This window comes from Siniperca chuatsi, linkage group LG7, assembly GCF_020085105.1.
Source record: "Siniperca chuatsi isolate FFG_IHB_CAS linkage group LG7, ASM2008510v1, whole genome shotgun sequence".
Taxonomy (NCBI): domain Eukaryota; kingdom Metazoa; phylum Chordata; class Actinopteri; order Centrarchiformes; family Sinipercidae; genus Siniperca; species Siniperca chuatsi.
Genome location: NC_058048.1, coordinates 31,794,564 through 31,822,125, shown reverse-complemented (window position 1 = coordinate 31,822,125; position 27,562 = coordinate 31,794,564). Strand labels below are relative to the sequence as shown.

The following is a 27,562-nucleotide window of genomic DNA, read 5'->3' as shown; positions in this document are numbered from 1 at the left end:
GTATTTATTAAAAATTTGATTTATTTAAATATTGTTCTATCCTTGTGGTGCATGAAAGCGCTTGATGTCACCATTTTCCAACTGAGCCCCACCCACTTCAAAGCAGTGAGAAAAGCAAAAGACAAAAACAGAAATACAGAAATCTCTTATATGAAATAACCAAAACTGTTGGTGTTCATGAAGGACCCCATCACTCATAGTATGAAGCTAATTTAGAAAATACGTTTTCAGGGCCTTTAACCAGTGTGGCCTCCTGGGCTTGCTATGTTCATTGTTTATCCAACACTTCATATAAAAATGTGTAGCAAAATAATGTGCATTTAAATCTTGTGCAACCAGAGGATAATATACACTTTAATATACACTATGCTTTTGCTCTGCTGCTTGTATTATTTATGTGTACAGTTATATAAACAAGAACATAAACAATCAACACTTCCTGAACAAGAGGTCAGTCCCACCCTCCTCTTCTATGGAATATTAAATCATTCATAAAGTTGTGCCTGAAAATAGTTTTGTACCTGTAATGTTGGTTTTGTAAGCTTGAACATTTAGTTATGTGTAATTTCAAAGGGTGTGCTTGAAAATACAGTTTTGCTGCTTTAATCCTAGGTCTGTAAATGCGTACGTTTTAAATGTTTGTATATTCAGGTCATTGCTTGCAGGTTTTGTTTTGTCTGAATATTTAAACTGTGAACTTTGCTTCACAAATTTGAGCATTCAGATCCATGCCTTCAAGCTTAATAAACTTAAGCTGCGAAAAATCATGCACGAGCGTCTGTCTGCGTGCACACACACATTTGACAGGTTTACTAAGTTTTAATGTTTTGCACATAGTGTGTTGCAAAAGGAGAAGGTTAGCCACAAGGGAGAGAGGGCGGGATCTTCAGCTTCTGACAAACCTGTGTTTTTGGAATCGCTATGAACAACACAGTTGGGTGCACAACCCTATCAATTGCCTACCGGTCAGTTTGCGCTTAGGTAGCCTCCCAGCTCACCTGGCGTCCAATAGGTTTGCATTACTCAGGCAAACTGAATAATGGTGGACTCTTCCACAACTTTGTGACTGCCAGTAAGTCAACAAAATACATGAACTTGTGCCAGGTGTAAGGATAACTTTTTTGAACAGACAGAAATCAAATGTACATGTTTACAAAACAAGAATTACAGCGACTAAACGGTATTTTTCAGCACACCCTTTGAAATTACAGATACAAATCAAAATGTTTACAAAACCAACATTACAGGTACAAAACTATTATCAAGCATGACTTTATGACCCTGTCATCAAACTGGCCTCCGTCGGTCGTCCCAGTCCAGCCGTGTTCACTGGGAGGCTGCTGAGCCGTGTTCTGTTGCCCGCTCGCCTGGCTCTGGTTCTGGTGCTCATTCCGGCCCCGCTCCCCGGCAGCATCCCCGGCTGGGTCCCCCACCACGGGCCTCAAAACTTCCTCCTCCCGGTGCTCCAAAGCTCCTGTGCTAGCGTTGTTAACAAACACCAGCACTCCCTCGGTACTCCAAGCTTTCAGTCTGGGTAGATTCAGCTAATAGGACTGCTAAGTGAGCTAACTAGCTAAAGGCAGTTAGTACAGTTAGCAGCAGTGCGTTGGTAAGGCTCCTGTGTTACAAGAGAAAATGTCTGTGTTTTAACAATCGCCTGATATGTTTGTCTTGGTGACAAGGCAAAGCTACCGAATGCAGTTTGAGGGTCTTTTTTTTCTCAGCGACTACCCGACTAATGAAAACTTGGTTGACTAAGACTCTTCTCATCGACTAATGGTTTATTTATTAGGGGCCAGCACTGTCATATTAACCTCTTAAACAAACTATTACTGATTCTACATTTTGCAACCTACAGCAGAATCAACCAATAAATCGTCGTTATTATTTTGATTTATTATTTAGATCACTAACGTGGTGAACCTCGCACCGCCACGGCCCTGTGTGATGATGGGGGGTAAAAACTTGTGGTTTTGGTGGTTTTGGTCCCAGGCAAGTGGTCACACCAAGAGCGATTCCAGAACCCTTATGAAGCGACAGTATCGAAAGCAAGATACCTCGCCCAGATTAGGCAGACCAAGGCCCTCTTCAAATCCTAGTAGTTAATAATAATCTCATAAAAGTAGGCGGTTCAGTAACATTTATATAGCCACGGTATAAAATCTCTCAAGGTAAAAATACTCAAACGAAACAACGATTCATTCCCTTTATTACTTTATTTTATAACTTACTTCATGTTCAGTAGACAATGTCAAATTACTCGGCTGAGAATGCAGAGGTTTTAAGATTTTAGATCATGTGCCTTTGCTTCATATAGAAGATTAAAACATAACAATGTGAAATTAAAACAAGAATGTCATCAGACAGACTAAAATCAAGCCAAACCTTTTATTTTTGTTTTGTAAAACTTGCATGATAAATTTCCTACCTTTTTGATACAACACGTTAACTGAAGAAATTATTATTATTGACACTAGTGAGCCAAAGGCATTTATTGTTTTCTCTTGTCTGGGATGATCTACACTTCGAGGAGGAAATATAACAACAAGGTCAAAGACAGAAAAATACTTTAATAAAAAAGTCTTTATACAAATCTGTTTATAGTCGAGACAGAATGATGTCTTCTACACTTCCCAACAGAACATAAAAGCAGACTTTTGCATTTAATGCGTATTTTGTTGAAGCCGTAAATTAAAGGGTTGAAGAGCGGTTGTGTTGAAATATCACAATATAAAACATGTGTTTTCTGTTTAAAAAGTACAAGCGTAAATAGCAAGTAGCCTACTCACCCATCTTTTACTTGAGGGGGTAACGCCTCCAGTCTGATCTCGAGCGCACAGCTGATAGATAGATAGTTTGTTTACATGCCAACAGACGTGTATATTTAACAGATTCAGTGTGGACAGAAAGCATCCGATGTTACTCGATGCGACGCGATAGTTGGACGCTTGCGTTCAGTTAGGACATGGTGTTACATAATTTAAAATTTCCATGAAACATTTAGCCTAATAAATAATTTCTAATGTTAAAGACACCATAGTCATATTCTGGGTTATTCAATAATAAATTCACAATCAGAATATCAATAAATACAGACGCAACTGAACGGACGTTACTTCACGTGACGCTTCAGAGGAAAGGACGTCTCATTTTTCTAAAAACTTATTTCCTTGTTTCTTTTCTCCACTGTTTACTTGCATCTCTCCATACATCCCTGGTGGGAGGGACTAATGCTGCGTTCCAGACAACTCGGAGCTCAAAACTTTCCGACCTCCTACTAGAAAAAGTACAGTGGATCGCCACTTAAAGTCGGAGTTCCTAATTGTGAACTCGGGGCAAATCCATCTACCCCGACTTCATGAAGAAGCTGTCTTACGTCACACAACAATGGCAGCACCATGGAAGCCACATTAGGCTACATTTCAATCAATGGGGGAGGGAGGTAGGATGAATTGTAGACTACAGTGTTGTATTAGGCTAGTGAATAGGTTATGAAGATACGTTTCTGAGTATAAAAGTGCGGTAGAATAATATGTATAATGGTGTCTGTTCATGCGTCGTTGATTCGTTTATTTATGCGAGGAGGCCGCTCTGCTGAGAGTTCAGTTTTGTGTACACTTGCCGTCAGTTTGTCACCTGTCAGCCATGTTTTTTGATTACGTCTGACGTTGTGCACCCCGAACTCTTGGAGGTCGGAAGTCGGGAATTTCAGCTGGGAGATTCCGACCTCCGACTTCGACTGGAATGCAGCATAAGACACAAGGAAAAGAAGCAAGTGAGGGAAACGTGGATGAATTTGAGAGACTTGGGATGTACCCAGAGACTTGTTTTCCCAGCTTCTCGTGCTGCCTCCTGTCAGTCAGGAAGTCTGTGATCCACCTGCAGGTGGAGTCAGGCACACTCAGCTGGGAGAGCTTGTCCTGAGCAGATCCGGGATGATAGTGCTGAAGGTGGAGCAGAAATCCACAAACAGGATCCTTGCGGTTTCTGAGGAGGCCAGGTGCTGAAGGATGAAGTGTTGGGCCCTGTTTACTGCATCGTCCACAGGCCTGTTGGCTCTGTGGGCGAACTGCAGGGGGGCCAGGAGTGGGTCTGTGATGGATTTGAGGTGGGACAACACAAGGCGCTCAAAAGATTTCATTAGAGGGCGACGGGTCTGTAGTCATTAAGTCCTGTGGTCCTTGGTTTTTTGGGGACGGTGATGATGGTGGAGGACTTGAAGCAAGCTGGTATGTGGCATGTCTCCAGTGAGGTGTTGAAGATGTCTGTGAACACCGGATACTGTACACTGTTCATGTTAAACCTGCTCTGTAGTATTTCAAAGAAAAACCCCAAAAGAAAAGTTCAGGAGGGAAGCAAGGTGAGGCGTGCAGGTACTTTTTGTCTCGTCTCTTTGGAACCAGCAAAACAAATTTTAAGAATCTTTACGTAAGTGTAAAATATTACAGAGCACAGACTGTGAGAGAAGCAGCAATGAGTTCATAGACATTACTTACTCTGGTGTCATAGCAAGCCAGTTTAATGAAGAGTAAACTTTATTAATGATGTCCCCACACAACTGTAAAGAGGCACTCAAGGATGTTGTGACAAAACATATAACAGCAATAAGCATGGAAACCTTATTAGATGTCGTAGGTGTGTTATACTGTAGAGGACGACAGATAGCAAGATATTTGTCATAAGTCATGACGGCTAAGTTAGTAAATTCCACACTTCCATTTGTATACAAGCAATAAATCTGCAGGAAACAAAAGGGAGCAGAAACAGTGTGAACGTCAGAGAGAATCTGAACCAGAAGGAAAGGAAACAACCCCGTACTACCATACAGCTCATTCACAAACAGGCTGCACAGAAAAAGGTACACAGGTTCATGTAAGCTTCTGTTCATACAGATAATCACAATCAGCATTGGCACAAATCATTAACATATGTAAAGACATAATAATGATTAAATATAAGTATTTAAAAAGCCTGGTGTTTAAGTAGGCAGCAAAACATGAAACCTGTGCAGAGTTTACCATGATCCTCCCAGTTCATAAAACAATCATGACACTTTACCAAGTGCCCTGAGATAACTTCTGATTTGGTGCTGTATAAATAAAATTGAATTGAACTAACTTACAATTTGTTACAGATTTCCAAAAGTTTAGTTAAACCTTTAAAGCTTTTCTTGCTTTAGGACCGTGTGCCGCTAAAGCATTAAACACACACAGGAAAGAAATTCATAATCAAGAAAACAACATTAAAACATTCACCAAATTTACCATTCCCAATTGTACTGTATAATACTAAGGTAAAACATTACACACCACGACTGTGAGTCTCTCCTATCAAAACCTACACTGTAGGTATCTACAGCGGGACTCCCGTTGAACCCTTGCATCAAGCAGGAATCCAGCTTTGTTAAGGTCAGGTGTAAATGCAAAGGTGTCCAGTTACAGATGAGATGGAAATGGGGTCATAGTGAGGCCTTCAGTATCATCATTCTCCTGAGCTTCATGATCTCGGACAAAGTGCAGAAAAAAAAAGAACAGCCGAAGGAAATCCCTGTAGATTTTGGGAGAACAAGCACAGGCCACACACATAACACCGACTATGTCTGCAAACACCAAGGCGCTGATGTGCTGCTCACATGATGCCAGGGCTCACTACAGCATCAACTGTTTGATAGTTTTGTAGTGTTAGATTCTGCAAAGTATTAAAAAAGCCCCAACACTCAAATAGTATCAGTGGTGTAAAAAGTACTGTTAACCTAATTTATTTTCAAAATCTCAAAAAATGTATTGGTGCTTCTAAATTACACCAATTTTACTTCATTACTTTGCACTTTTGTTTGTGAAAAACAAGTGTATTGTTGATTATAATCCACAGTAGCACAGACAGAATCAAGATCAGTGCTGAGCATTTCCTCGTTCCACCCTCTCCAATGTGAGGATTCACTGCTTTTCTCTGTTTTATATTATTACACTATTAAATAACTTTGCCTTTTTGGACTGTTGGATGGACAAAACAAGACATTTAAAAATGTCACTTTAAATTGTGAAAACTTCAGAAGGGAATTTTCACCATTTTGTTTTGACATTTTAAAGTCCCAACAATTAATTTAATAACAAAAAATGTTGGTAGATAAGTCATAAACAAGTAAATATATGTTCATAACTACAAGGTTACCTTTGCTTCTAACTTCAATTTGAAATTTTAATGTCATGTCTTGTGTATTCGCAGTGATACCTTTTCAGTATTCACCTTAACTGCCCGTGCACAACTACTGACATCTCATTTTCTTTTAAATAGAAAAACTAAATCTCAGCACCGGTATCGTGATCTTAGTTGTTTGCATCCAGCTCTAGTTCCTATGTGAATTGAATGCACTTATTATAAGTCACTTTGGAAGAAAACATCACACACCAGACCATGTTTCTCAGATCAAGTGTGAAAGACAGAAACATAAAGCAAAATAAAAATCACAACAAGATCACTTTATCATTAGCGTTGACACCGGTGAAGTCAGGGGATGTATTTATTTGTTGCTTTTTCATGTATGTAAAACTGAACTGAACTAATCTGTTGGATGGCCGACACTTAACCACACAACAGACGTTTACATATGTTGCGGATTTTCGACATTTTCAGCCCGTATAGTGCTGGGTTAAAGAGCGGCTGGCATGTAAGCCAGTATAATGATAGAAAAATTCGCAATATATTAGGTACACTGTTCATATTAAATCTGCTCTGTAATATTTCAAAACAAGAACCAAAAGAGAAGTTGAGCAGGGAAGCAAGGTGAGGTGTGCAGGTACTGACAGCTTTTTGTCTCGTCTGTTTGGAACCAGAAAAACAAACTTTAAGAATCTTAATGTAAGTGTAAAGGATTAAAATGAGAGGAATGATGATCGAGATAACAGTGTAAATAAGTCCATAGATGTTATTCACTCTGGTGTCGTAACATGCTAGTTTAACAACAGAGTAGTTTCCACAGAAAACTTTGTTGATGACGTTCCCACACAGCTGTAAAGGTGCACTCAATGATATCAAAACAACAATAGCAAGAAAAGGGAATAACCATGTTACACCAATAAGCGTGGCGACCTTTTTAGTTGTCATACATGTGTTATACTGTAGAGGATAACAGATGGCAAGGTATCTGTCATAAGCCATGATGGCTAAGTTTAAAAATTCTATATTTCCATAAGAGTACACACAGAAAATCTGCAGGAAACAAAAGGGAGCAGAAATAATGTGAACGTCAGAGAGAATCTGAACCAGAAGGAAAGGAAACAACCCCGTACTACCATACAGCTCATTTACAAACAGGCTGCACAGAAAAATGTACACAGGTTCATGTAAGCTTCTGTTCATACAGATAACCACGATGAGAGAGGTGTTGGCAATAATAATTACAATGTAAAGCAAAGCAGTTATCATGAAATATAAATATTTCAAACTTCCAACATACATATAAGCTGCAAGAATGAAATAAGACAAAGTTGATGAAGTTGAATTTGCCATAACTCTTGTTTAAATGACAAAACAACTACAGTGTGCTTTGTTCAAAAGCATAATTTGTGAACAAAATTGATCTTATTTTAGTTTTTTTCTGGATTTTAAACCTTACTAACACTGTTTCAGTGAACTTTTGAAAAATAATCAAGTGAAAGATTAAAAAAAGAACTCTAAACTCACCATCGCACCACCTTCATTGACCTTAAACCTGTAAATGGGCTGCTGCAACATCTGCAGCTTTTTATACATTTTCTGAACAGAGAGAGAGAGAGAGAATATCTCTGTCGGGCCTTAGGCCTGTACATAGTTAACGGTAGGTTCAGAGGGGATTCTTTAGGGAGATTCACATACTCCTCAGCTCCTGGGTTGACTGTAGTAGACTATGCAATCACTGACATGGACCCTCCACTATCAATGCATTCACTGTCAGACAGCAATCCCCCCCCTTTCAGACCACAACCAAATAAATGTGTTCTTTAAACTGTCAGGTCAAATCAGTGACACAGAAAGGGAAACCAGTAAGCTGTTTAAATTAAATCCTACTTACAGAAGGCTATTGATGATATCAATATGATATTTCATAAGGCAGCTATTAAAGCTGACCTTATAAAAACAAAAACGGAAGCCTGACAGCAAACGGTGACGCCAAGGAAAGCTTGTGGTCCGGACTGCATTAAAAACGAAATGCTCAAATGCAGCACCCCAGAGATGCAGGGTGCCGTGTTGAAGCTGTTCAGTATCGTAAAATGGTAAGATATTCACTTGTTTTATTGACTTAAAGAAAGCTTTTGACTACATGAAGGACTCTATTACAGACTTCTACATTGTGGTATGGGGGACAAAATGTGCGATCTGGTTAAATCAATGCATTTGGAAAATGATGCGTTGTTAAAACTGGAGACAAACAAACTGAATCCTTCACCCAGAGAAGAGGTGTTCGTCAGGGCTGCAACTTAAGCCCGACTTTATTTAATGTGTATATAAATGAACTTGCTGTTCAGTTGGATAAGTGTGCTGCTCCTGGCCTCTAACTCTTTACGCTGATGACCTTGTTCTACTGTCTCCTACTGAACAAGGACGACAGCAACAGCTGGACACAGTAGGAAAGTGCTGTCAGAACTGGGCCCTGGCCGGAAATATGAAGGAAACTATTCAATTCAATTTATTTATTTATATGGTGCCATTTTATAATAGAAATTATCTCATTGCACTTTTCCTATAGAGCAGGTCTAGACCATACTCTTTATTATGCCAGAAGAACAAATACTAGTTTTCCATAAATAATCAATGAACACAGTATGAGTTATACCTACCTTGGTGTAACCATAACAGCATCAGGGAGTTTCAACATGGCCGGGAACGCACTAAAAGAAAAAGCTCGAAGAGCTCTAAATGCAATTAAGAAAACATTTTATAATTTCCAAATTCCAATAAAGATTTGGCTTAAAATATTGATAGTGTTATCCATGGGGTCCATTCATTCATCATAGCTTTACCCGTTGGGACAAACATCCAACAGAATTGTTACATGCATTTTATATTTGTTTACATTCAGTCAGATATTGACAGTATATGGAAAGTAGGTGACTGTTTATGGGTTGAATGCTTAACAAAGAAACAGACTCGGTGTTGTGTATTGACCGTTCTGAGAGTCGGTGTGGACTGAGATATTTACAGTGATGGTCAAGAATCTATTCTATTAGACAACTAAAAAGTAAAGAAATGCTTCAGAAACAGAGTCTCTGGATTGATGTGAGTTTGCTGTTAATGTGATCATTCACTCAAAAAAGGAAATGTAGCTGGACACTGTGGACGGACTATGGACAAACACTGAACAAACTTCAGTATCTGTCCATCCTGAGGCGTGTTGTCACAGAGTCTGAGGGGAGGTCATTATCGTCCTCCGCCCCCAGTGGACCAGTGAAACCAGTGCTGAGGTCTGCTCAGGCTGATTGGTCTCACTGGTTAACAGCTCTGACTGTAATTTGCTTCAGAGGGAATTCATGGAAACTGTGGCTAATGTGAAGATGCCTCAGGGACAAACATGTTGACAGGATGAAATGACCTTTGACCTGAGGGACTTGGTACAGTGATCTAACTTTCCCCAACAACAGCAGCCTCTGTGGGGTTTACATTAGCTTCAGCTGAGAATAAGCTTAGTTTGTGCCAAAGTTTTGATTCATGAGTATCACTTTGGATGCAAACCCCAAAAGAAAAGTTCAGCAGAGAAGCAAGTTGAGTGGTGCAGGTACTGACAGCTTTTTGTCTGGTCTGTTTCGAAACAGAAAAACAAACTTCAAATATTCTCATGAAAGTATAACGGATTAAAATGTTGTCATGACAACAGCTACATAAAAAGGGTGTAGCCATGTTACAGCAATAAGTGTGTTATATTGTAGAGAATAACAGATCCAACCCACACAGCCACATAGGTTGTTTGTTCTTACCCTCTAGTAGACCCACAGGAGCATTACCTAAATTAGCGCCCCTACTGGTGGCAGTTGAGGACGGGCTGCAAGTATACGTTACGTAAATCACGTGCTGTAAGTCACCAAACGAGAGAAAACGTGCCTCAAAGCCTGTTGCACACCGTTTGGAGCAAACATGTGATTCAACCTGGAAACCATAGCAAATTGGTGCACATCGTTTTCACATTGAATGTGCCGCTGGTTAATGTTGTGAAACTGTCTCAGTTTGGTTAGGTTTGGGCAAAAAAAACTACTTGGTCAGGCATGTTATGCAAGTTGCGTACGTAACGTTATGTAACTTAAAACTTTAAATAAGTCAATGTTGACTTTTGGTTTCACACAGGACACGAACCCTAATCTCCAGGAAAGATCCATCCATCCCACCACCTACATAAGTAGGCTTTCTAGCTCTTTATACTAGGTCACCTGACTTCCTGGTTTGCTCCCGTCATAATTACCACGACCACTAGAAGTTGCATCCTACAATAAACGTAAACATGGGTCGTAATAAGCTGCTTTCACAATCTGCCATAAGATAACAACAGTAAAATATGGTGGTGGTAGTGTGATGGTCTGGGGCTGTTTTGTTGCTTCAGGACCTGGAAGACTTGCTGTAATAAATGGAACCATGAATTCTGCTGTCTACCAAAAACTCTTGAAGGAGAACGTCCGGCCATCTGTTCGTGACCTCAAGCTGAAGCGAACTTGGGTTCTGCAGCAGGACAATGATCCAAAACACACCAGCAAGTCCACCTCTGAATGGCTGAAGAAGAACAAAATGAAGACTTTGGAGTGGCCTAGTCAAAGTCCTGACCTGAATCCTATTGAGATGCTGTGGCATGACCTTAAAAAGGCAGTTCATGCCTGAAAACCCTCCAATGTGGCTGAATTACAACACTTCTGCAAAGATGAGTGGGCTAAAATTCCTCCACAGCGCTGTAAAAGACTCATTGCAAGTTATACGCTTGATTGCAGTTGTTGCTGCTAAGGGTGGAGCAACCAGTTATTAGGTTTAGGGGGCAATCACTTTTTCACACAGGGCCATGTAGGTTTGGATTTTGTTTTCCCTTAATAATAACAACCTTCATTTAAAAACTGCATTTTGTGTTTACTTGTGTTATCTTTGACTAATATTTAAATTTGTTTGATGATCTGAAACATTTAAGTGTGACAAACGTGCAAAAAAAATAAGAAATCAGGAAGGGGGAAAACACTTTTTCACACCACTGTATGGCCTAATGATTCAGTGATTACATAACATCCACAAAAGTGGTGACATGTTCCTCCACTATGAATCTTTTCATATTTCTTTTTATCTCTTTTTACTGAACAATTTTTAAAATACCAACAAATATTTGGTCTGCAATTTTTTTTTCAGGCATCAATTAGAACATTAGTAACAGTGGTTCCTTTGATAATGACATCACTCTGCTGCTGTGGGCTTTAAAGGTTTAAAAGAAGCAGAGGCGTTACAGGTCCGTTCAGAGGAGGATTAGTCATACAGTGTAATTAACTATGTTCTGTAGTTTTTAACAAACATTATATTGACTTGAAATAACTTTGGGATGTAAGTAAACTAAATATTGTTCATATATGTGCTTGATGTGTTATTTTCACACTCTAACAATCATTAATGTAAAGTTTAGATTAGTTTACCTTCACAAATTTGTGACAAAATGTAACATATTGCAGTAGTTTGTCCTGTGAATGTGTTATAATTGCTTGATAAACCAAAAGGGGATCATGATAAACTCTACACAGGTTTCATATATCACACTTGGTGCCTACTTTGACAGTGGTCCTATAAAATATTTGTTTTTCATGATTCTTATATCTTTATATACTTTTATCATCAGTGCCAATGTTTTGCTCATCGTGATTATCTGCATGAACAGAAGCTTACATGAACCTATGTACCTTTTTCTGTGCAGCCTGTTTGTAAATGAGCTGTATGGTAGTACGGGGTTGTTTCCTTTCCTTCTGGTTCAGCTTCTCTCTGACGTTCACACTATTTCTGCTCCCTTTTGTTTCCTGCAGATTTTCTGCTTGTATACATATGGAAGTGTGGAATTTTTCAACTTAGCCATCATGTCTTATGACAGATATCTTGCTGTTTGTTATCCTCTACAATATAACACACTCATGACATTTAACAAGGTCGCCACGCTTATTGCTCTAACATGGTTATACCCTTCCCTTGTAGTTGTTGTCCTGACATCTTTGAGTGCCTCTTTACAGCTGTGTGGGAACGTCATTCACAAAGTTTACTGTGACAACTACTCTGTCGTCAAACTGGCATGTTATGACACCAGCGTGAATAACATTTATGGATTTATTGCCACTTGCTTTCTAATCTTTGGTCCTGTAATTTTAATCCTTTACACTTACATTAAGATTCTTAAAGTTTGTTTTTCTGGTTCCAGACAGACGAGACAAAAAGCTGTCAGTACCTGCACACCTCACCTTGCTTCCCTGCTCAACTTTTCTTTTGGTTCTTGTTTTGAAATATTACAGAGCAGATTTAATATGAACAGTGTACCTAATATGTTGCGAATTTTTTTATCATTATACTGGCTTACATGCCAGCCGCTCTTTAACCCTGTAATGTATGGACTGAAAATGTCTAAAATCCGTACCGTATGTAGGAGTTTGTTTTGTTGGAAAGCGTTGAACATCCAAAAGATTTGTGTAGCTTGACTAACAATAAAAACAATAAATGTATGCTTCTGGATCCATTGTACTATTGTCAACTGTGCCATTGTATATTCCATTAAACGGCGATAAGCGAGCTACCATCCAAGCAATTTGGGGGTCAGTGTGTTGGTCTTGCCCAAGGACACTTGTGGACAGGAGAATTTGGGGATTGAACCCTGTGATCAGTGGACGACCTGAGCTTCAGCTGCCCCACTGATACAGAAGATCGCTTCCCTTTGCTACCAAAGTGTGTTTCTTCTCACAATTGTGTCCCATCAAACACAACTCCTTTGGAATCCAGGTTTTCTGTTAAAGGAACAGAATGATATTGGATTATCAGAATCAGAATCAGAAATACTTTATTGATCCCCGAGGGTAAACTCTTTTGTTACAGCAGCTCGCCTTTATGACAGTGCACACAGGAATAGAAGTAGTAGCAAAAAATATAATACACTATAATAGAGGTCAGAAAATAAAGTAAGTACCAAGTGGGTATAAGCATAAAATAAAATAAGGGTGAAGTACCAAGTGTGTTTACCGGTTGATGATGATAATACGGTATAAGGTAATAGTGCAAACTGTCAAGTTAAGTGTAGCTTATTAAGGTTATAATGAGACGGAGGATATTGCACAGCAGTTATAGGAGCATGAGTAATATCAATATCAATAAATAGGGAATTTTAAACTAAAACATTGCACAGGAGTATTACACAGAATATCACACAATTATGTCCAGTATTGCAGAGATGTAATGATCAATGTCCAGTTTAATGACTTAGGGTCATACAGACTACCCTTAGAGGGAGGAGTTAAAGAGTTTAATGGCCACAGGCAGGAATGACTTCCTGTGGTGCTCTGTGGTGCTTTTTGGGGGGATGAGTTCTCCGCTGAAGGTGCTCCTTTGCTTGACCAGCACGTCATGGAGCGGGTGGGAGACACTATCTAAGATGGCATGTAGTTTGGCCAGCATCCTCATCTCTGACACCACCGCCAGAGAGTCCAGCTCCACCCCCACAATGTCACTGGCCTTACGGATCAGTTTGTTGAGTCTGTTAGCGTCCGCAACCCTCAGCCTGCTGCCCCAGCATGCAACAGCATACAGGACAGCACTGGCCACCACAGACTCATAAAACATCTTCAGCATTGTCCGGCAGATATTGAAGGACCTCAGCCTCCTCAGGAAATAGAGGCGGCTCTGGCCCTTCCTGTAAACAGCTTGAGTGTTATTAGCCCAGTCCAGTTTATTGTCCATGTGTACTCCCAGGTACTTGTAATCCTCTACAATGTCCACACTGACCCCCTGGATGGAAACCGGGGTCACTGGTGCCTTGGCCCTTCGTAGATCCACAACCAGCTCCTTAGACTTTGTCGCATTGAGCTGCAGATGGTTCTGCTCACACCATGAGACAAAGTTCCCCACCACAGCCCTGTACTCAGACTCATCACCACCGCTGATACTTCCCACCATCTGCAGAGTCATCAGAAAACTTCTGAAGGTGGTGGGACTCTGTGTGGTGGCTGAAGTCCATGGTGTAGATGGTGAAGAGGAAGGGAGAGAGGACAGTCCCCTGAGGGGCCCCAGTGTTGCTGACCATGCTGTCTGACACACGCAGGAAGATGATGACATCCTCAACTCCCAGCTGGGGCTGGTAGGCGAACTGAAGGGGGTCCAGGAGGGGTCTGACCATGGGCTGCAGCTGTTCCAGCACCAGTCTCTCCAGGGTCTTCATTATGTGGGAGGTCAATGCCACCAGTCTGTAGTCCTTGGAGCCACTGGGACGCAGCATCTTGGGCACAGGAACGAGGCAAGATGTCTTCCACAGAACAGGGACCCTTTGAAGACTCAGGCTCAGGTTAAAGAAATGTTGAAGGACTCCACATAGCTGGGGGGCACAGGCTTTTAGCACCCCGGGGCTAACTCCATTGGGGCCTGCAGCCTTGTTTGAGTGGTGTTTCATCAGCTGTCCTCTCACCTGGTCAGCAGTCAGGCACACAACAGAAGTTACAGGCGGGGAAGGGGGGGAGTCATTAGTAGTGTGAAGAGGGCCGTTAGCCTGATAGCCAGTTGAGGGGGGAGCAGAGGACTCAGAGGAGTCTGAGGGTCGACAGCAGGTGAGTTAGAGGGGGGATGAGCAGGAGCTGGTGTGTCGAATCTGTTAAAGAACAGATTAAGTTTGTTGGCCCTGTCCAAGCTGCCTTCAACTCCTCTGCTGCCAGTCGGTCTGAAGCCAGTGATGCTCTTTATGCCGCTCCAGACCTCTCTCATGTTGTTCTGCTGGAGTTTCCGCTCCAGCTTCCTCCTGTACTTCTCCTTGGCCTCCCTGATCTTCACCTTCAGGTCGGCCTGGATTGCCCTCACCTCCTCCCTATTATCATCAGTAAAGGTCCTCCTCTTGGCAGTCAGGATGTCTTTGATGTCCTTTGTTACCCACGGTTTGTTATTTGGATAACAATGGACCATCTTAGTTGGACCAGCCTGTGAATGGCGTTGCACGCCGATGCCGGGTTAGCAGAGGGGGGGATGTAAACAGCAACAACAATAGCATGTGAAAATTCACGTGGAAGATAATATGGCCAGAGTACCACAGCTAACAGTTCAATGTCTGGGCTACAGATACTCTGCTTGATAGTAATGTGACCAGGGTTACACCATCTGTTGTTAACCAGAACAGCAAGCCTGCCGCCTTTCCGCTCACCGCTCCCGGTGTGATCCCTGTCGGCCCGAACAGCCTGGAAGCCGTCGGTGGAAATGTTATGGTCCGGGATATCCTGGTGTAGCCAAGTCTCAGAGAAGCACATCAGACTACACTCACGGAGCTCCGTCTGACTCCGGGCTAACGCCGTTAGCTCGTCCATTTTATTCGCCAGCGATCTCACGTTGCCCATGACGAGAGAAGGCAGACACAGCTTAAATCTCTTGTTCTTAAGTCTCTTTTGTCTGCACCCCTCTCTCTTCCCTCGAGCTTCGTTCCACCTCTGCATCCTCGGTGTGTCCTCTTCCAAATCTCAGTGGGGACATCGGTTGTCCTGGGCGCCATGCCGCTCGGCTTCAGCGCGATCAGCTGTTCTATGGTGTAAACAACGCGGCCAAACAGCTGATCTGCAGCGGTGCCCTGACCGAGTAGCAAGAGAAGAAGTTCCACGGCAAAAAAAAGTACTAAAACACTTTCTACTCTCATTTTCGTAAAGAGCGTAGTTTAAGTTATACTTAGACACAAGTTACTCAAGTTCGGAAGAAAAAGGAATGCTAAAAGTTGGAAAAAGTATCTACAGTAGCGTTGGCTTCATTTAAATTTAAGTTTTAATAAAAAAGAACATCATACCAACAGTAAAACATGGTGGTGGTAGTGTGATAGTCTGGGGCTGTTTTGCTGCTTCAGGACCTGGAAGACTTGCTGTGATAAATGGAGCCATGAATTCTGCTGTCTACCAAAAACTCCTGAAGGAGAACGTCCGGCCATCTGTTCGTGACCTCAAGCTGAAGCGAACTTGGGTTCTGCAGCAGGACAATGATCCAAAACACACCAGCAAGTCCACCTCTGAATGGCTGAAGAAGAACAAAATGAAGACTTTGGAGTGGCCTAGTCAAAGTCCTGACCTGAATCCTATTGAGATGCTGTGGCATGACCTTAAAAAGGCAGTTCATGCCTGAAAACCCTCCAATGTGGCTGAATTACAATAATTCTGCAAAGATGAGTGGGCTAAAATTCCTCCACAGCGCTGTAAAAGACTCATTGCAAGTTATCGCAAATGCTTGATTGCAGTTGTTGCTGCTAAGGGTGGAGCAACCAGTTATTAGGTTTAGGAGGCAATCACTTTTTCACACAGGGCCATGTAGGTTTGGATTTTGTTTTCCCTTAATAATAACAACCTTCATTTAAAAACTGCATTTTGTGTTTACTTGTGTTATCTTTGACTAATATTTAAATTTGTTTGATGATCAGAAACATTTAAGTGTGACAAACATGCAAAAAACTAAGAAATCAGGAAGGGGGCAAACACTTTTTCACACCACTGTATGGCCTAATGATTCAGTAATTACATAACATCCACAAAAGTGGTGACATGTTCCTCCACTATGAATTTCTTTGTATCTCTTTTTACTGAACAGTTTTTAAAATACCAACAAATATTTGGTCTGCAATTTTTTTTCCAGGCATCAATTAGAACATAAGTATCAGTGGTTCCTTTGATAATGACATCACTCTGCTGCTGTGGGCTTTAAAGGTTTAAAAGAAGCAGAGGCGTTACAGGTCCGTTCAGAGGAGGATTAGTCATACAGTGTCATTAACTATGTTCTGTAGTTTTTAACAAATGTTATATTGACTTGAAATAACTTTGGGATGTAAGTAAACTAAATGTTGTGCTTGATGTGTTATTTTCACACTCTAACAATTATTAATGTAAAGTTTAGACTAGTTTACCATCACAAATTTCTGACAAAATGTAACATATTGCAGTAGTTTGTCCTGTGAATGTGTTATAATTGCTTGATAAACCAAAAGGGGATCATGATAAACTCTACACAGGTTTCATATATCACACTTGGTGCCTACTTTGACAGTGGTCCTATAAAATATTTGTTTTTCATGATTCTTATATCTTTATATACTTTTATCATCAGTGCCAATGTTTTGCTCATTGTGATTATCTGCATGAACAGAAGCTTACATGAACCTATGTACCTTTTTCTGTGCAGCCTGTTTGTAAATGAGCTGTATGGTAGTACAGGGTTGTTTCCTTTCCTTCTGGTTCAGATTCTCTCTGATGTTCACACTGTTTCTGCTCCCTTTTGTTTCCTGCAGATTTTCTGCTTGTATACATATGCTAGTGTGGAATTTTTCAACTTAGCCATCATGTCTTATGACAGATACCTTGCTGTTTGTTATCCTCTACAATATAACACACGCATGACATTTAACAAGGTCGCCACGCTTATTGCTCTAACATGGTTATACCCTTCGCTTGTAGTTGTTGTCATGACATCTTTGAGTGCCTCTTTACAGCTGTGTGGGAACGTCATTCACAAAGTTTACTGTGACAACTACTCTGTCGTCAAACTGGCATGTTATGACACCAGCGTGAATAACATTTATGGATTTATTGCCACTTGCTTTCTAGTCTTTGGTCCTGTAATTTTAATCCTTTACACTTACATTAAGATTCTTAAAGTTTGTTTTTCTGGTTCCAGACAGACGAGACAAAAAGCTGTCAGTACCTGCACACCTCACCTTGCTTCCCTGCTCAACTTTTCTTTTGGTGCTAGCTTTGAGATATTACAGAGCAGATTTAATATGAACAGTGTACCTAATATGTTGCGAATTTTTCTATCATTATACTGGCTTACATGCCAGCCGCTCTTTAACCCTGTAATGTATGGACTGAAAATATCTAAAATCCGTACCGTATGTAGGAGTTTGTTTTGTTGGAAAGCGTTGAGCATCCAAAAGATTTGTGTAGCTTGACTAACAATAAAAACAATAAATGTATGCTTCTGGATCCATTGTACTTTTGTCAGCTGTGGCATTGTATATTCCACTAAACAGCGATAAGCGAGCTACCATCCAAGCAATTTGGGGGTCAGTGTGTTGGTCTTGCCCAAGGACACTTGTGGACAGGAGAATTTGGGGATTGAACCCTGTGATCAGTGGACGACCTGAGCTTCAGCTGCCCCACTGATACAGAAGATTGCTTCCCTTTGTTTCTTCTCACTTGCTGAATTGTGTCCCATCAAACACAACTCCTTTGGAATCCAGTTTGATGTTAAAGGAACAGAATGATATTGGATTATCTACAGTAGCGTTGGTTTAATTTAAATTGTATTTTTGGATTATAACCCCATTGTTTTGTTTAATAGTTTTATGGACGGTTGCAACTTTCTGTTGATCTACATTGATTTCCATTTTATATCCTCAGCTGTTTTGGGGGTCTTTCTCTGAATGTCCTCTCATAAGGTTTCTTCTCTTTTCTCTCATATGTGCTTTTTGGAGAGCTTGGGCTCAGTCAGGAACTGATGTTGTGGGCCTGTAAAGCCCATTGAAAGATATCTGCACATACAAATAAACTTGATTCATGTTACTAAGTGGTGCAGTCTGATCAGCAAAAGCAGTTAGAAGGCTGGTCATACTGGGATTGCATGCAACTGGTACATGCATGCAATTCTAGACAGGGATGTACCAAGACTACAATTTGGCCATGGACATTTACCACAGTCGACTCACCCAGTTTACAGGACTGCCCCTGTTTTCATGAGGGCCTGAAAAAGAACTTGTAACATCAGTGTTCTGTGTTTTTTGTGTTTTACACATGTAGGAATCTTAATCTTTGCCTGCTTTTAAACTGTTAATGGTATGTACTACTTTCTGTTTGTATGCCTCTGTTGGGCCATATACAGAGTACACTGTATATGACGCTCCATCAGTATGCACACTGCAGGGCAGTTAATGACGCAATGTCAGGGTCACACATTACAAGATGCAATGTTTTTGCAGATTCACACGTCTAGTCAAAAACTGTGTATGCTTTGTAGAAGGTGTAAGCTAGAGTAGAGAGTGGGCAATAACACGTCAGTCACACAGGTGGTGTTTCCACAGTGACAGGGTCTGCAGCACATTGCAAATATCAAGCGTTCTGATAGTTGTGGAGCCGACCCTCACAATAGGTCAAGAATGGGCACTGCCAGACTGGTATATCAAAATAGCACCTCCACAACTGGAACCTGTCGTATTGACTAGTGTGAGGCTGTTATAACCACTTCTGTTGTTCGTGCTGTTCCACTCAGGAAGATGTCACACTTCTCTCATCCACTAGAGGCCTCTATAAAAAGTGACAACACACATTTAGGGGAGAGTACAGTGTTCCCCAGTGTACACTCCACCACTCCAGTACATGCAGGAGCACAAGTGTGGACAGTGACAACCCACACAATCCAGCCTCACTGTTCAATACCAACTGTACCAGAGAGAACTGTTAACCACACTGGACAGTTCAGCCTTTTACAGGCTTCTGGGAAAGTGTTTGCCCAAACTTAGAGGAGCAATGCTAATTCTTTCCTGCTCATGGAACAGTTGACCAGCGCTTTACCCTCACACAGATTTTGGGGTCATCCAATATGCTTTGTGGACTTGCAAGAGGCTTGTCTCTGTCAAATTATGTTGATGATATTCATGGAGAGAATCTGGAATGTGTCCCTTTGCCAATATGGAAAGCTGCCCTGATCAACAATTGCTCTCAACTTACTCAAGATGTCTGGACAGATGATTCAAGAGTATTAAATATGGTGGACATCTGTGAAATTGAAGGTTATTGGCCTTCTTTCCGATGACCTTGGCCACCTCCCCACCAAAGAACGCAGAGCATGATAGAGACCCATAGTGGGCACTGTGGACCTTCAGGAGAACTGTCCAGTGTGGTTAATGTTTCTCCCAGGTACAGTTGGTATTGACCGGTGTGTTTGCCGGAGGCTTGTCTGTTTCAGCAAGTTGCAAATATTGTTGGACGCAGCCCCCTCAACTCCAACGTTGGAGGTGTGGGGGAGGAGGTTTCACACACCATTCAGCGATCCGATAAGCACTTAATTTGAAGCATACTGAACCTTACTGAGAGGTAGGACTGGGTATCATTAAAAATTTTGATACCAGTACCAAAATCAGTACCCTTAAATGGACACCGATACCAATAGAGTACATTCAGTTGCGTAAAATGCCACCATTCCTCCCCATCCAAATGATTTTTATACAAATACATTTTGAAAGTGGTCTTTCATTTGATTTTAATGAAAGCGATAAGTGTGTTGAGTGCTGAGTAATGGGAAACGTTTATTCTGGAGGACTATAGTTAATAGTTAATAGTTTGAGTCAAGCATAGAGCCCTGGTTGTGTCTGTTTTACAAACCAACCGCAAACAAACACGCCGGCAGTGCTGATACGGCGGATTGCGAGCTGTAGTTTCCCCGGTAAACACACCGACCTCTCCGGCTGTCGCAGTCCCTCCTGCCCGGCCTGCTGCTGCTCCTCTCACGGTCACTCCTGCTCCGGAGCCGCTCTTTGCTGCCGGAGTGTCTGTTGGTTAGGCAGAGTGGACAGACCGGGTGTCCGCAGGGTGGGCTGCCACACACTGGCACACTCCACCAGCACTCCCCACACTGGTCCGGAGCTGGGTCCGGGTCCAGCCTGCCGGAGAACAGGGTGAAGAAGTGCGCACTGTCGATGGAGGGGCAGCCTGTTGTGTGTAGCTGCTAGCTGTAGCTGTGGTATGTAGCTGCGGTAGTGGGCCAATCACATGTCGCATTAAATCAATAAGCAAAACCACACATATAGTTATTTTTTCTAGATCTGGGTACAAAAAGGATCGAATGCAGGTATCGTTTGACTTGAGACGTTTCGATACTACTTGGTACTGGGTTATTTCGGTCAATACCTTAAAGGTATCGAGTACCGATACTCAGCCCTACTGAGTGGTACAATGTGATCAGCAAAAGCAGTTAGCCACCACCTTCTTGCTAGTCAGACTGATTAAGCATGTTGGCAATGGCTTCGTCATCCTGGGATTGTGTCTCTGGTAGTGTTTAAGGTTTCCCTCGGCATGGTGTATTGTATTAGCATCCTAGTGTTGCATGCTCTGAGAAAGATGTGCGGTGGACTCCCCCACCCACCCTGCCTGCCTTGTTTTATTTCATATGTGTGTGTGGACAGCAGATAGCAAGGTACAGTGGTGTGAAAAAGTGTTTGCCCTCTTCCTGATTTCTTATTTTTTTGCATGTTTGTCACACTTAAATGTTTCTGATCATCAAACAAATTTAAATATTAGTCAAAGATAACACAAAATGCAGTTTTTAAATGGTTATTATTATTAAGGGAAAACAAAATCCAAACCTACATGGCCCTGTGTGAAAAAGTGATTGCCCCCTAAACCTAATAACTGGTTGCTCCACCCTTAGCAGCAACAACTGCAATCAAGCATTTGCGATAACTTGCAATGAGTCTTTTACAGCGCTGTGGAGGAATTTTAGCCCGCTCATCTTTGCAGAATTGTTGTAATTCAGCCACATTGGAGGGTTTTCGAGCAAGAACTGCCTTTTTAAGGTCACGCCACAGCATCTCAATAGGATTCAGGTCAGGACTTTGACTAGGCCACTCCAAAGTCTTCATTTTGTTCTTCTTCAGCCATTCAGAGGTGGACTTGCTGGTGTGTTTTGGATCATTGTCCTGCTGCAGAACCCAAGTTCGCTTCAGCTTGAGGTCACGAACAGATGGCCGGACGTTCTCCTTCAGGAGTTTTTGGTAGACAGCAGAATTCATGGCTCCATTTATCACAGCAAGTCTTCCAGGTCCTGAAGCAGCAAAACAGCCCCAGACTATCACACTACCACCACCATATTTTACTGTTGGTATGATGTTCTTTTTCTGAAATGCGGTGTTACTTTTACACCAGATGTAATGGGACACACACCTTCCAAAAAGTTAAACTTTTGTCTTCGCATTCCACAGAGTATTTTCCCAAAAGTCTTGGGGATCATCAAGATGTTTTCTGGCAAAAATGAGACGAGCCTTAATGTTCTTTTTGCTCAGCAGGGGTTTTCGTCTTGGAACTCTGCCATGCAGGCCTAGTCTCTTTCTTATGGTGGAGTCATGAACACTGACCTTAACTGAGGCAAGTGAGGCCTGCAGTTCTTTGGATGTTGTTGTGGGGTCTTTTGTGACCTCTCGGATGAGTCGTTGCTGCGCTCTTGGGGTAATTTTGGTCGGCCGGCCACTCCTGGGAAGGTTCACCACTGTTCCATGTTTTCGCCATTTGTGGATAATGGCTCTAAATGTGGTTCGCTGGAGCCCCAAAGCTTTAGAAATGGCTTCATAACCTTTTCCAGACTGATAGATCTCAGTTACTTTCTTTCTCATTTGTTCCTGAATTTCTTTGGATCTTGGCATGATGTCTAGCTTTTGAAGATCTTTTGGTCTACTTCACTTTGTCAGGCAGGTCCTATTTCAGTGATTTCTTGATTGAGAACAGGTGTGGCAGTAATCAGGCCTGGGTGTGGCTAAAGAAATTGAACTCAGGTGTGATAAACCACAGTTATATTTTAAAAGGGGGCAGGGGGCAATCACTTTTTCACACAGGGCCATGCAGGTTTGGATTTTGTTTCCCCTTAATAATAACAACCTTCATTTAAAAACTGCATTTTGTGTTTACTTGTGTTATCTTTGACTAATATTTAAATTAGTTTGATGATCTGAAACATTTAAATGTGACAAACATGCAAAAAAATAAGAAATCAGGAAGGGGGCAAACACTTTTGCACACCACTGTACATGCTTGCAAATATGGACGAGACAGAGATGAAGTCTGCAAACTGGCAGGATGGTGTACAGAAAACAGTCTATCACTGAACAACAAAAACCCAAAGAACTCATCATAGACTGCGAGGATCCTTGAAACATCAAAGGAGAAGAAGTGGAGAAGGTTTCCAGCTTCAGGTTTCTACGAACCCACATCACAAAGGAACTCACATGGACAGTCAACTCCACCGCTCTGGTCAAAAAGGCTCAACAGCGGCTCTACTTCCTAAGGACACTTAGGAAAACCAACCTGTCTGTGAAGCTGCTCGTGTCCTTCTACCGCTGCTCTATAAAGAGTGTACTGACACACTGTATTACAGTACGGTATGCCAACTGTTCAGCAGCAGACAGAAGAAATAATCGGACCTCCCCTGCCCTCACGGGAAGACACCTTCAGACCACGCTGCCTCCAGTACTCACCCCCGTCATCTTCTCTTCTCTCTGGACAGCGCTACAAGGCCTTAAAGACCCGCACCTCCAGGCTCAAAAACAGCTTCTGCCCCAGAGCCATCACTGAACTGAAGCCCCCTCCCCCACCATCATCACAACGCTCCACACTGCAGGACTAACAACTGGAACAGTATTTCCATACAATAAGGAAATGTGCAATAATGTCTGTAAATATCTATATATAACGTGCAGTAATATCTTTATTAGGTGCAATGCACAATAGTAACTTCTGACATGCCACTTCTTTTAATACTCCTTTTTATCTTTTTGATCTTTTTATTATTATTGTATATCTGTAGGAGCTGCACAGCAAATTTCATTGTACAATGTCCAATGACAAAAAATGGATTCTGTTCTAAAGAAGTGGCCGGAAACATCATATCAACATCAACACAAATGTGGAATAAAAGAGAAGAAACCAGAATTGAATTTGTTTTTTTTTTAATATGAAGTTGATGAAATATAGTAGAAATATTGAAACTGCAGCAATAGAGTGTCCTTCGACTGTACTTGTGTTGTAGAAAAGATCTATTTTCTTATGTATTTTGTTGTGCAAGGTTTGGTCCAGTGAAATCTCTTAGAAAGACTGAAGTTCATTGCCACAACACAAACCAGGCCTTTAACCTTCAGGCTACTTTTATGTAATCTGAGCATCTTTCAAATATGAACTCATATATAATTCTCGTAATAATGAAATTCACTTTCAGTGGGTGGATAACAAGTTACGTCCATACAGTCAACAGATAATTCTGCTGAAAAACTTTCAATGCACTTTTGCACTCTGCAGCTTATTACCCTAAATATTTACTCACTATTATATGTTTGTACTAAATATAGTCATTGTGTTTCTCCACATTGCATGGAGTCTGTCTACTCTGTGAAGATGACACCTATTGCCATGCCTCAGAACCTTCCCGAGGTTTCTACCCTGTTTAAAATAGTTTCTTTTTTAGTGTTTTTACTTGTCTGGATCGAGGGTCTAAGGACAGAGGGTGTCGCATGTTTCACTAACTTAAAGTTTTCACAAAGTTTCACAGTGTATTTGATGTTAGTTTAGTTATTTCCCACCAAATACTGTCTGAACTATTAACTTTCCATATTTTGTTTAAATTAATTACCAGTTATTGCAACAAACCACTCTGGATTCTGCATGTTTTATTTAAAGAAAATCTCTACTGATACTTGTCCTAAAACTACAGCGGATCTCTGTGACCGGTGACCAGAAAGCGACAGAAAGCATATTTATATGTTTTTCGTATTTTTGACATTTGCATTCCATACATGATAGGATTCAAAAGTGGTTGCAGTATTGTAAAATATAATGAGAAAATGATTCGTAACACATTGGGAACATCGGTCATATCAAGTCTGGTCTGCAGTATTTCAAAGAAAGCCCCAAAGGCAAAATTCAGCAGAGACACAAGGTGAGGTGTGCAGGTACTGACAGCTTTTTGTCTGGTCTGTTTGGAGCCAGACAAACAAATTTTAAGGATTTTTGTGTAAGAGAAAAGGATTGGAAGCAGAGGGACTAAGAGGGAGACGGTAGTAGCAAAAAGTCCATAAATGTTATTCACTTTGGTGTCAGAACACGCCAGTTTTACAATAAGGTAGTTATGACAATACAAACTGTTCATGATGTTTCCACACAGTGTCAAACGGATGTTTAAGGACATATTGATCACACATCTTACAACACAGTACAACCATATCACTATAATGAAGATAAACACCTTGTTCATTGTCATATATGTGTTATATTGCAGAGGACAACAGATGGCAAGGTATCTGTCATAAGACATGACGGCTAAATTATACAACTCCACATTAGCATATGTATACAAGCAGAAAATCTGCAGGTAACAAAATGGAGCAGAAACAGTGTGAACGTCAGAGAGAATCTGAACCAGAAGGAAAGGAAACAACCCTGTACTACCATACAGCTCATTCACAAACAGGCTGCACAGAAAAATGTACATAGGTTCATGTAAGCTTCTGTTCATACAGATAATCACGATGAGAGAGGTGTTGGCAAACACTATTAAGACGTACAACAGTGCAGTCAACATGAAATAGAAGTATCTCAGATTTCCTACATGCACAAAAGCTTCAAGAATGAAATAAGATGAAGTTGAATTAACGGCCATTCTTGTTTAAGTGTCAAAACAACTACAGTTTGCAAATTACGAGACATTTACTTCTCAATGTTTACCCCAAAATAAAAACAAATAGTTCAAAGGCATCATTATGAAAAAGTACTTTTTGTATTTGCTGAGCTTTACCTTGACACCTGCTTCACTGGTCTCAGGTGAGATTTAAAAGAATCTCACAAGCAGCCTAAACGTAGCATTTACTCCCCTGCTTTGCTGACTGGCCAATGAAAAACAAGTTCACATGTTGCACACAACATTTGTCATCTTCATGTGTGTCGGCTGCAGCCTCATATATTTTCTGGACAGAAGAATCCCAGCAGGGTTGCCACGTCTGTGTGACAAAACCAGCCCGAAGGCCAATCAAAACCAGCCTAGGGTCCGGTCCAGACCTGCTCCATAGGAAAAGCGCAATGACATAACTTCTGTTATGAACTGGCGCTGTATAAATAAACAGCATTGCTATCATTTCCAAATATATTGTAACATCTACAAAGTAACACCATAAACGTTTAGTGTTAAAAGCAGTTTTCATCTAGGTCCTAAAATGGCCTTGTGTAATTAGTTACAGTATATTATCATAAATAAAATATAACTCTGTAAACGTGTAGACCAATTCACTGACGCACAAACTAACCTGCTGCTTTCTTCCCTCTTCCTCCCTGCCTGTTTCGTATGTGTTTGCTTTATTTGAACTGAAACACGTCATCGTGTGGCTTCACTGTACTTTACTCATATACTTACGTCATGTTTCTGCCTGGGGTTGCTAGCTAGCTCGCTAGTTGCATGAGGCACATCGTGTGTGTGTGTGACGTGTCCATGTGTGCTGGTCTGGAGTCAGTTTGGTGGGATTTGGGTATAAATAAATCATTTAATTTAAAATATGGATTTTTATTTGAAGTTATTTGTATGTAATTTGCATGCAAAATAGGTCTAACCAGCAAGCGGACAAAATATTCCACCTGCGGCCCCATTCCGCGGGAAAACTGCGAACCTGCAAGCCAGTCCCATTTTATTGCCGAGGCCCATATGGGTTCATTGATCGACAGATTCAGTGATTGACATGTATAAACTAAAATGTATCCACAAAAGCTACAAAGGCTCTTAATGTGTGTTTAGAGTTCAGTTCAGACTTCAGATGGAGTTGCAGTTCTGCAGATATCTTCTTCTTCTTCTTCTCCTTTCAGCTGCTCCCTTTCAGGGGTCGCCACAGCGAATCATGTGCCTCCATCTAACCCTGTCCTCTGCGTCCTCTTCACTCGCACCAGTTAGCTTCATGTCCTCTCTCACTACATCCATAAACCTCCTCTCTGGTCTTCCTCTAGACCTCCTGCCTGGCAGCTCCAGCCTCAGCATCCTTCTACCAATATATTCACAGTCTCTCCTCTGGACACGTCCAAACCACCTCGATCTGGCCTCTCTGACTTTATCTCCGAAACATCTAACATGAGCTGTCCCTCTGATGTCCTCGTTCCTGATCCTGTCCGTCCTCGTCCCTCCCAAAGAGAACCTCAACATCTTAAGCTCTGCTGCCTCCAGCTCTGCCTCTTGTCTTTCCTTCAGTGCCGCTGTCTCTAAGCTGTCCAACATCGCTGGTCTCGCCGCCGTCTCCAACACCTTTCCTTTCATTCCTGCTGAGACTCTTTTATCACACAACACACCTGACACTTTCCTCCACCCGCTCCAACCTGCTCGCACTCGCCTCTTCACCTCTTCTCCACAGTCTCCATCGCTCTGAACCGTTGACCCTAAGTACTTAAAGTCCTGCACCTTCTTCGCAGTTCTGCTGATATAATTTGGATTTAATCCAAATCTGTCTGGTTCTATTCAGACATGCACTCTGCATGGACCATCGCGGACACAGGAAACAACGAAAGATTTAAGTAATGCCGACTCTCACGTCCTTGCAGATGTGGAAAGTATAAATTTGCCTTAAACGTCTCTGTGGATCTACGAAGAACAGGGT

General features: G+C 41.4%; 4 protein-coding genes and 1 pseudogene across 4 annotated transcripts; 2 read left to right on the top strand and 3 right to left on the bottom strand.

The window, feature by feature from the left end:
• Positions 1 to 2,550: 2,550 nt before the first annotated feature.
• On the bottom strand, positions 2,551 to 5,053 carry LOC122879411 (annotated as a pseudogene).
• A 1,510-nt stretch (positions 5,054 to 6,563) lies between these two features.
• On the bottom strand, positions 6,564 to 8,444 carry or64g2 (odorant receptor, family 64, subfamily G, member 2). Its single transcript, XM_044203476.1, has one exon. The coding sequence runs from the start codon at positions 7,456 to 7,458 to the stop codon at positions 6,583 to 6,585; it is 876 nt and encodes a 291-aa protein (XP_044059411.1). The 5' UTR covers positions 7,459 to 8,444; the 3' UTR covers positions 6,564 to 6,582.
• A 2,729-nt stretch (positions 8,445 to 11,173) lies between these two features.
• On the top strand, positions 11,174 to 12,692 carry LOC122878921 (olfactory receptor 11A1-like). Its single transcript, XM_044202438.1, has one exon. It carries the CDS (start codon positions 11,679 to 11,681, stop codon positions 12,666 to 12,668), a length of 990 nt encoding a protein of 329 aa, XP_044058373.1. The 5' UTR covers positions 11,174 to 11,678; the 3' UTR covers positions 12,669 to 12,692.
• Positions 12,693 to 16,966: 4,274 nt separating this feature from the next.
• On the top strand, positions 16,967 to 18,743 carry LOC122878922 (olfactory receptor 11A1-like). The gene has a single exon (XM_044202440.1). It carries the CDS (start codon positions 17,141 to 17,143, stop codon positions 18,128 to 18,130), a length of 990 nt encoding a protein of 329 aa, XP_044058375.1. The 5' UTR covers positions 16,967 to 17,140; the 3' UTR covers positions 18,131 to 18,743.
• A 5,130-nt stretch (positions 18,744 to 23,873) lies between these two features.
• Positions 23,874 to 26,838, bottom strand: LOC122878935 (olfactory receptor 10A3-like). The gene has a single exon (XM_044202473.1). It carries the CDS (start codon positions 25,591 to 25,593, stop codon positions 24,643 to 24,645), a length of 951 nt encoding a protein of 316 aa, XP_044058408.1. The 5' UTR covers positions 25,594 to 26,838; the 3' UTR covers positions 23,874 to 24,642.
• Between the last annotated feature and the right edge of the window lie 724 nt (positions 26,839 to 27,562).

Bases quoted from the DNA above. Each gene is read 5' to 3' on its own strand.
- LOC122878922 (XM_044202440.1), top strand. From the start codon at position 17,141: ATGTGTTATAATTGCTTGATAAACCAAAAGGGGATCATGATAAACTCT.
- or64g2 (XM_044203476.1), bottom strand. From the start codon at position 7,458: ATGTATGTTGGAAGTTTGAAATATTTATATTTCATGATAACTGCTTTG.
- LOC122878935 (XM_044202473.1), bottom strand. From the start codon at position 25,593: ATGGCCGTTAATTCAACTTCATCTTATTTCATTCTTGAAGCTTTTGTG.
- LOC122878921 (XM_044202438.1), top strand. From the start codon at position 11,679: ATGTGTTATAATTGCTTGATAAACCAAAAGGGGATCATGATAAACTCT.